General features: G+C 26.1%; 2 protein-coding genes across 2 annotated transcripts in view; one reads left to right on the top strand and one right to left on the bottom strand.

Moving 5' to 3' along the window:
- LOC100197406 (rab GTPase-activating protein 1) overlaps positions 1–10,769 on the top strand; it is a 131,310-nt gene that overhangs the window by 27,236 nt on the left and 93,305 nt on the right. The window lies entirely within an intron of this gene.
- LOC100209337 (delta-aminolevulinic acid dehydratase) overlaps positions 1–10,769 on the bottom strand; it is a 49,968-nt gene that overhangs the window by 15,496 nt on the left and 23,703 nt on the right. Inside the window, exons 4-9 of the mRNA XM_065790626.1 lie at positions 5,648–5,786; positions 5,406–5,489; positions 5,185–5,273; positions 2,378–2,433; positions 1,870–1,957; positions 1,701–1,787 (exon numbers count right to left, since the gene is read on the bottom strand). Of these exons, the coding sequence (XP_065646698.1) occupies positions 1,701–1,787; positions 1,870–1,957; positions 2,378–2,433; positions 5,185–5,273; positions 5,406–5,489; positions 5,648–5,786 (543 nt within the window). The remainder of the gene's footprint in view (positions 1–1,700; positions 1,788–1,869; positions 1,958–2,377; positions 2,434–5,184; positions 5,274–5,405; positions 5,490–5,647; positions 5,787–10,769) is intronic.

Below are 10,769 nucleotides of genomic sequence, written 5' to 3' on the forward strand. Positions count from 1 at the left end.
TAATGGGTACACAATAGCCATTATGAAAATCTGCTGAAACCAAAAAAATGTGGATCCATGGATGTTAAATTTAAAAAAAATGTCACCTAATCTATTAATTGTCTTTGGATACTCAACACACACATATAAAATTCAATGAAAAACCTTATTATTTTTAGCTATAAGAATTATTTAAAATGAATGATATATAGTTTCTTTTTTGATTGATAGTCTAGTACCAATTTTGTTAAAAGGCCATCTATATTTGGTAGATAGAAAAAGGTCATTCTTTACCAAGAATCAGACAAGAAAAACTAATAGTGCTTTTATCTCCTTTTTTGTTTGAGTTTTTAAATTTTTATCTTATTTATTGAAATTCTAAGAAGTGACTGTTATCAAATAGTTGATTGATATTACAACCAGTTTAACTTTTTTCTAGTGACTTAGCGAACCAACATTTTACATAAATATCAATGTGCAACTAGTGACTTAGCGAACCAACATTTTACATAAATATCAATATGTGCAACTATTAGCTTTCAAAAAATAAGTATGCAAGATTTATATTCAAAGTTCTACATGTTTCAACCTTTAGCTAAAAGGAACAAAAGCAAATTAAACTAAAACGATTTGTTTTTTTAATTTATCCAAACAATTATAAAGAGATTTCAATTCTAAAATAAAAATTAAACTAAAACGATTAGTTTTAATAACCTATCCAAACAATAATAAATATTTTAAATCTAACCTTAGACAATTAAATTGGTAAGAAGTAAATGAAGTTTTTATTTAATAAAAAAAAAACATTAATAGATAGCAAACACACGTAATACTTAACTAGTTTATAATTTCTTATGTGACAGAATGATCGCATATAGGTGACCAACAGAGCCATCAAGTTGCATAGACCTGGAAGAGTGATAATAAAATAGATTGTAGATGAAGTTGTTGAATAAATAATAAAAATCATAAAAAAATATAAAATGAGTATCATCTCCCAGGTCTACATAACTAAACAGGTCCGCTGGTCTTCTATATGCAATCATTGTGTCGTATAAGCAATTAAAAACAAATATTAATAGATAGCAAACACTAGTAATGTTTATCTTGCTTGTTTTTAAATTGTTACCCAATTGCGCTTTTATGTACTTTAATAGTAGATTTATTTTATATGACATTTAAAAAATTATTAATTTTAAAAAATTAACTTGAATAAAAAAAAAATAATAATAAAAAGCATTTAAATTCTACTTATTAAAAAAAAAGTAACAAATATAAAAACATAAATAATTGCAGTAAAAAAAAAGTAAATTTTGGTTTTTAAGAACCACAAAAGCTTTAGATTCCTTCTTAGTTCATCTGATTGGTGGAATACTTTTCGCACACAAAACAAGTGCTTTGCTAATACATCACTATGACAATTATTTAATAAATAGTTAAATAAAAAATGCTCAAGAAATATTTTTCCAATAAATCACTGTCAGTATTAAAATTCTTTAATTCATGCTTAGATTAGATATTTCTGCATCTGCACAATAAATTGCATTTCTGCATCGTAAACTATTATGTTATATTTAGATGATTAATGCAAGCTGGTATTGTTAAGGATAATAAATAGATATCAACTAAAATTATTATGATATATATATAGATAATAAAAGCTTTTTTGTTAAGATTTATTGTTAAGCATAATAAACTGATATCAACTAAAATGAAGAAACCTTGTTTTTAATCTCTTTTACAACATCAAGATAAGCCATTCCTGGCTTGACCATCAGAATATCAGCGCCTTCACTAACATCACGAGACTAAACCAAACAAAAAATAACAGTACATGATTAGAATTAAGACGAAATAAAAAATAATAATAATAATAAAAAAAAAACATGCCACTGATCTATTTGCTAGTCCAGCAGATTGTGGTGGAAGTTGATAGCACCTGCGATCACCAAATGCAGGAGCAGAAGCTGCTGCATCTCTGTAAGAAAGGAATATTTTGTTTCACATTTATTTAGAATGTAGAAAAATATTGCCTGAGATATTTTTAAATATGTAAAAAAAAATTATTAATTTACACAATATAAATATATAATCTAAATACATAACACTAATATATAATATAAATATATAATGTAAATATATAATACTTATATATAATATAAATGTAAAACACAAATACACAAAAGCAAATAAAGAATTAACTTAAAAATTTGAAAACAAAGTAAAAAACAAGAGCAAAAGTTAAAAACAACAATGTAATAATATAATATAAACAGCAAATAAAAATAATAATAATATAAATAACAACTATAAATAATAAAATATAAATAATAATTACTTTCTATAAAGTAAAAGTAACTTTTTAAACTCTTTACTTTAAATGATACCTGAAAAATACCTGAATGGACCATAAAAACAGGATGCAAATTTAGCTGAATAGCTCATTATGGTAACCTATTAAAATATATTTTTTTAATATAGAATAAAAGATGAAAGAAAGGTAAAAATGTACACATATATAAATATTCTTTAAAATTAAAAAAATTAAAATAAAAAGTGAAATATAAAAAATTAAAGTTAAAATTTTTTTTTGCATATATCTATTCTTTTATTTTTGCTAATATTTATATAATTAACTTTTTACAAATTTTAAATTAATAAAAGTTTGTTTAGGGATTTCTAAAAGTATTAACAAACAAAAAACCAAAAGAATATTTTCTTTTTGTAAAAACATTATGTGTTTAGATTTCTTCATACCTTAGTTTCAGATCTCTTCTTTTTAAATCTTTGTTATTTTAGCTACTTTATTTAACATAGTTTTCATGTTAAACATAAAACTCATATTGTATCTAATTTAATTCTAATTTTCCTTGCATAGTATTTTTTTAAAAAATGAATTGACCAAGATGATAATGTTTACAATAATTTTGTACTGAATAAACTAATTAAAACTTATGTATTTTAAACAACATATATTGTAAAACTATTCAATCTTGACTTTTCATTCCTAGATTTCTTTTTTATGCAAATCTCCTTGGTAGTGGCTAAGCAATTCTTTTTTTTATATGCTAAAAAAGTTATAGATCTAAATATCAGTTAAATGACTCTGAGACAAACTGATATTAAGGCATACTGAACACAACAATAAGTCTTAAACTCAAACACATATCAACTGAATTCAATCACTGCCATGCTGTGGATGGCTCAATCTGGTTGAATCATTTGGCTACTATTTTATATACTACTTCAAACTTTATTCATATCTAATTTTTATTCATTAACCATCTTTTAATTAATCACTAAAAAAACTCTCTTGAGAACAATGTTCTTTGCTCTATTATTCCCAATTAAATAAACCTTCTATCTTATCGCAAAGGTTGTGATCTAGAGACTTTTGGAAAATCTGCAACAGAGTCATTAAGGTAAGTTGAATATTTCATCTTTAATTCATGGGTCTGATCTTATTATCACTCCCAAGGATAAGGCTAAAATATTTACAAACAAGATTTCCTCTAATTTGAATCTTGAATCAAATGGCCATACTCTTTCTGCCATTCCAGTTAAACAGGATAACCCATTGTTAGACATCCAAACCACTCTGGTTTCCATTTTAGAGAAGAGTTTACTGACTTCTCATACAAACCAAATACAAAATCCATTTAAAGTTAGCATCTGCTAAGAATGCTTCTCTTTATCGTTATTGCCATTATCTTACTCCTGATTCCATTCTTTACCTCTACAAATCTCTTATTTGTCACTGTATGGAAAACTGTTATCATATTTGGGCTGGTTTTTTTAATGATGCTCTTTCTCTTCTAGACAAGGTCAAAAAATGCATTGTAGATGCAGTTTGAGATACTCTATTATCTGCCAAGCTTGAACCCTATTATCAGCTTAAGCTTGCATGTCTTTCTCTTTTCTACAAATATTTTCATTATTGATCCTCAAAGGAGGATCATCTCTAGTTCCATCAACCAAGACTTATTTCTTGCTTAACTCACAGTTTAGCTAAGTTGCATCCTTTTAATTTATCTTTTTTTTTTCATGCTCTAACATTTTTTATTTACCTAGGTTTTTTCCCTGCACTTCAATCATTTGAAACTCTATTCCATTTTAATGTTTTCCTGATTCAAATAGCCTACAACTTTTCAAGCTTTCTACAACTACTTCCTTGCTCCTTAACACTATTCTTTGTTTTCCAGTAACTCCTAACTTAATAGTGGTTGCTAGCAGCCTTGTTGAGACTGAGTTTGCATTAATAATTAATAATAATTACAATAATAATAATAAAAATTTTTTTTTATTATTATTAAAAAGTTAAATCTTATTCAACTGAAAAAAAGTTTTAATTTAAAGAATAAATATGAAGGCGTTTTGATAGGTGATCTGATAAAACTATAGTTCTCTTGAAATAACTTTAGTTATTGTTATGTCATTTTTTAAATCAAAGTAGTTATGACATAAATTATATAGTTTAGCTCATAACCCCTTTAATAGAAAAAACATTTATCACTATATCTAATCAGCTATATTTTATTCCTGATGAGTTGAAAAACTCAATAAGAGAGTTTTCAAGTATCTAGAAAAGAGTATTTTTTTGTTTTTGTTATGCCGGAGCCATTAATTGCTTTTAAAAACTGTTTTTAGGAAAATAAAACGCTTAAAGTAAAACTTGGCTTGCGCTTTTTTTTGTTTTTTAATTTTGCATTTTCTCTAGATTTAAGCATTTCATTTTTGTTAAACTTGTGATAGATTGTTTATTGTTAATAATACATACTCCTAATAAAATAGAGATATGAGTTAAAGAAAAAGAGAAATGAGGCTAATAAGACATTTTTGTCCTGAGGGCAAAAAATGGTAAAAAATTAAAATACAAAATGCATGACACAATGACGCCTGGCCCAGTAATAAGAGTAAGAGGTGGCAATATTTAACAACTGAATAATAATAATAATAATAATAATAACAAACAAAAAGGTCTTTAATGCCAAAAGAGAGGATGATAAAAGTATACTCCCAATATTGCAAAAATATATATTTATTCCTAGCTGAACAATATTATCATTATCTATTAGAAATTATATCAATATTTAAAAAATAACTACATTTAAAAAGTATCATTTGTTAAAAATAAACTTTTTAACTAACATACAATAATATAAAAACTTCAGATTTTTGTTTATAAAAGAAAAATTGATTGCTAACTTTATTTCTTAGTGAGTTTTCTTTCAGTAATTGATCAATCTTATAAATTCGACCATCCATCATATCAGATGGTGCAATAATATGACAACCTAAAAATAAAATAAAACTTGTGATTTTAAAAATTTTCTGATTTTTAATATAAATTTGTTTTATGAGATTTAAAATAGTGAATCATTCTATACAAGATTTACTGATTCAAATAATTAGTTTTTTTTTATTACCTGCTGTAGCGTAAATAAGTGATGCTAGGGCAATAGCATTAACACTTGCTTTATTGTCAATAGCTGCTTTATTATCTAGAATACCTATTTAAAAAAAAAAAAAAAAAAATCAACTATAAACTTATTTTTAAAAGTTCATTTAAAATATGAACCAAAATTTGTCTTAACACATGGTTTTTTATACCATAAAAAATAGCTAAAAAAATATAACAAAAATGCCTTTGAATTAAAAGTTACCTTACCACAATGACCATGATCTGTATAAGCACAAAGACATACATCACACGCAATAAGTAAACCATGAAAAGTTTCTTTAAGCAATTTAATAACATTTATAACAGGGTTATAGCCTTCAATATAAATAGCATCTCCTTTTTCATTCTTTAAAGTACAAAACAATTTATGAAAAAACTATAAAATATTTGAATATTTTGAGTATTTTACTTTATTCTTTACAAATTTTGTAAAATATTACAAAACAATAACTAACCAGCAACAAACACTGCAATTAAAGTTTAAAAAATGATAAAGTCATTGGTGAGCTTTGCTGAGTTTAAATAACTTATATGTTAGCAATTATTTAAACAACTTATAATATGTTAGCAATCATGTAAAGAGTTATTTTATTATATTTTTACTTATGATATTAGGGATTTTACGAAATCATAACACAGATGGCAACTGCAACTTCTAAGCACAAAATATTTATAATGCACATGTGTGAACTCAGGGTAAACCCCTATTTACATTTTAAAGTTTTAGGCCAGTCGTGAAAATCCAAGTTTTGGCATTGTGTTGAAAACAGGCACTTTTTCACACAATCCATATGCAATGCTTTGATGAATTTTACTGTTTTTATTCATAAAAACTTATAAATAAAAATAAATTATAAAAAACCTTTCATAAATAATTTACCAAATGTTCTTCTAAAAGCCTAATTATTTAGAAGCTCTCCTAAATTGAACATGGCAAGCCAAGCGAGCTGCTCCTCTACATAGCTTCTTACGAGAGCTTTTGGCTTTATATGTGTATGTATGTATGTATATATATATATATATATATATATATATATATATATATATATATATATATATATATATATATATATATATATATATAGACAGACACACGCACATATATATATGTATATTAGGGTGGTTCATAAAACAGCATTTCTTGAAAACGTCTGATAGGACCCCCCTAAATGTGTTCTATGTAATAAATTAATACTAAATTGAAAAAAATTTTAAATAAAAAATTTTTTTTGGGGTCGCTCGAGACCCTTAAACATCAGACAGGTTCCTTAATATTTTGAAAAAAAAAGTTCTTTAAAGGATATCTTATTGGGTCTCAAAAGAAGTGAAAACCTGTAAGTATTTTAAAAATAATAATAAAAATTTTTGAAAACACAAATTAAAAACATTCATTTAAAAAAACTATAAAAATACGTACTTTTTTATTTATTGTTAAAAAATGATAGTTTTTAAGCCATAAAATTTGAACTAGTAATCATTATATAAAATGGTTATTGCTTTTGGATATTTACAAAATTTCACTTTTTTTGAGACCCAACATGATATGCTTTTAAAGAATTTTTTTTTTTTAAATATTAGGAATAATTTTTTGTAGTACTTTATAAAAGTAATAACAACATTGTTTTATTACTTTTATAATGCAGTTTAAAGTTACTAGAGCGTTATTACTTTTGTAGTCATAAGTTAATTATTTATTTTTTTAATAACTTTTTTGCTAACAAATTTAAGTTGATTTGCCCCTTTAAAACAAAGAACACAGTTTTGCATAAACTAAAATTTTAAAGACCAGATATTTTTCCGGATTTTTCATTTCGCGATCGCTTAATTCAACCCTTGATGTGTGTGTGTATATATATATATATATATATATATATATATATATATATATATATATATATATATATATATATATATATATATATATATATATATATATATATATATATAGTGGGGTGAAAAAAGCCACAGGGTTATTCCATATCAAATCACCTAGTTTTTTGAAAGTTCCCCAGGGTACCATCTCAGATTTGCTTTAAACTTTGACCACACACAGATCTTATGAAAAAAATACAATCCAGAAAATTTCAGCTTGATTGACCGATTTGTTCAAAAGTTATGATTGAATTAAAAATGACCAAAATCTGAAAAATTTGTGTATCGGGAGCTTACAGCAGCTTTTATCGATTTTTGACAAACCATAACTTTTTAAATACCTTGGTGTACTTAAGGTCACCACTTGTTAGAATAATCAAAATTATGCATTAAAAACTAATTTAGCACATGCAGCAGCGTATTGAAAAATAACTTTTTTTTTAAATTATGATAAATTACATCAACTTTGCTGGCATAGAAAGTAGCGTAAACAGTTGAAATAAATTATGAAACTTTTCAAATGTTGAGGTTCTATATATAGACAATCACCAGAAAAAATGTAAAGACCTAAACTCTATCTTGCGACATGATTGTAGCCTTTTGAGAGTGATGATATTTTTAAAAGGAGAACAAAAAAATACTGCTTACCAGATACAAAATTTATCCTTCAAATTTTATACAAACTATACTGTAAAAAAGTGCATTCAAAGAGTAAGATAATCAGTTAAAAGAAAAAGTATGTATACATGAAACTAATTAGCTTATCTCTAATTTAAATAACTCATAATACTGTCATAGTCAATACTAGCAAGAATATAGTCATGAGCACTTTTACTTTTAATCAATGGAACACTTATTTGACACATTATCTTGTCAAATGAGACCCAACACTGACTTGATCGTGCATTGTTTGTCCATTTTATGTTAAATTTGTTTCTTTGCATAAACTTCACATTAACGTTTTGATTTTCATTACAAATATTAACCACAAGCCCTATGTACCATTCTTCATCGTTAAAGCATGCAATATATTTACCAGGTTGAAAATTTGAAGGATTTTTTTTTAATCAAACTAACATCATTTAATGCATGAGTATCATAGACAGTATCACTAGAGATTCTTGGTAAAAACAATTTCTCTCCACCTGGTACAAAACAGTGATAGCTTCTTGTTCCCTGAACTGTGCGCATCCCTTCATATCGTTTCTAAAGGTTAAAAGTTGTTTCATGGTTATTGATATCATCACTTGAAAGATAAAATATGTTAACACCTTTGATGTTTTTTTGGGCCCATGTAAACAGATCTTGTGGTGTGAGAATCTGATTTGTAATTGCTGCTCGTAGACTAGCTTTTGCTGCTTCTCTTTTTATAGTACCTCCTATTCCATCAAATGGACTTTTGCCATGTGGCATAGCAAAGAAGTGATGCTCAGCATTTATTTGGTGATCTACAATGTGATAAATTAAGTTTATTAGACATATGTAGTTTTTATACTGTGACACAGCACCATCACTGAAGTATTTAACTTTGTTCACTGTGGGTAGTTTGATTTTGACCATAGGGAGCAACTTTGTGAGAAAACAATGGACTGCTGATTGGTCATAACAAAGATGGTCAGAAATTAAACAATAGCATTCACATTTAAGGTGATCTTTTTCATCTTTGTAATAAACAGCAAATGGGTGTATAGTAGCTTGATCGGCTTGCCAGTAAAACCCTTGTATAGCATCTTGTATAAGAAAACTATAGTTTTCTGCAAAATCCATCTTAAACTCAAGATAAAGGTCTTTTTTTCCTGGATATTGTCTTGTGAACTCTTCAGATTCATAATTTCAATGAATTTTTATTTAACAATATCTTCCAAAGGTTGCCCTATTTTAGCCTCAGGTTTAGCAAGTATTTCTTTTTCATTTTTCAACTTTGGAGCTTTTATAACAAGATGTTCTGGGACTGAAAATGTTTTGCAAGTTTTTTCAATTTGCGAACTATCAGGAGTTAGTGTTAGTAGTTGAACTTTTTCTTCCTTCAAACTTATTTTCATTGTATTTTTTATTGCATCTATCAGTTTGTCTAAATCATTACAGTTATTACATTTTTGCTTTTTCTCAGAGTTTCTTTTGGGTCCAATGCTGATGCTACTAGTTTTGTCATACTTGTTTCCAGTTTTTTAACTTTTTGCTTTCCATATTCTAATCTGTCACGTTTAATTACATTTTTTAGAGGAGATATTTCCAGTAAAGAAGCACTCATTTAAAACTGTCTTATTTAGGTCTGAAGAACTAAACTCCTCATCATCAACATCTTTGTCTTCATCTTCTTGACTAAATTTTCCTGTAATTTGTTCAAGTTTGAATTCATTCAAACAGTTAGTGCAAAGTTTTTGACCAGGTTTGATCTTAAGTTGGCTGTTAAAATATCGACTTTACACAATCCCTTAATAATTTTTTTCTTGTGGACTTTAAACGGATCACAGCAGTATTTTCGAAGTGCTTCATATCTAGAAATATAGGCTTTTTCATGGTGAAAACATATCTCCTCATTTAGTTCAAAAGTTTGTGCAATTCTTTGAATTAAAACTTCAACATCTGCGTTCTCAATATCTTTTAGTTTTATTCTTCCAATCATTCTACAATAATACGTTTTGTCGCAATCTTCATTTAAAACTTTCCCCACACAACATTTCTCTGTCATTTTTTACTATTTTTTTATTTTTATTACTAATTAAAAGTTTAAAAAAGGCATAAACATATTAAATCTCAAAGAAACTAACAAATATCAGACACTGATTATGACACTGATTATGTCATTATTATTAGTACAAATTAAGACATTATGTCATTAAAAAAAAACTGAATATATTCATTCACAGATAAATAAAAAATATACTACTGTCATCTCTATGACTAATTATTAGATTATGAAATAAGGCTAGCTTATAGTCTAATAACATTCTCCTTTTGAAAATATCATCACTCTCAAAAAGCTACAATCATGTCATAAGATAGAGTATAGGTCTTTAAATTTTTTTTGGTGATTGTCTATATATAGAACCTCAACATTAAAAAGTTTCATAATTTATTTCAACTGTTTATGCTATTTTCTATGCCAGCAAAGTCAATTTAATTTATCATAATTTTTTAAAAAAGTGATTTTTCAATACACTGCTGCATGTGCTAAATTAATTTTTAATGCATAATTTTGATTATTCTAACAAGTGGTGACCTTAAGTACACAAAGGTAACAAAAAAATCCACTTTCTGTAAGTAAGTATTAAACTGTAACACGTTAAAGTTCGTAAAAATATTTATAATGTTGCAATATTTAGCAACTTTAAGGTACAATAACTCAAAAACTGTAAAAAATCAGTCAAAAACAACTACAATAATGGATTCTTTGGGTGAAAAACTATTACCCTACAAAATTTCAGATGATCACCATCTTTATTTAAAAAGTTAT

This window comes from Hydra vulgaris, chromosome 02 (genome assembly GCF_038396675.1).
Source record: "Hydra vulgaris chromosome 02, alternate assembly HydraT2T_AEP".
Lineage (NCBI taxonomy): Eukaryota > Metazoa > Cnidaria > Hydrozoa > Anthoathecata > Hydridae > Hydra > Hydra vulgaris.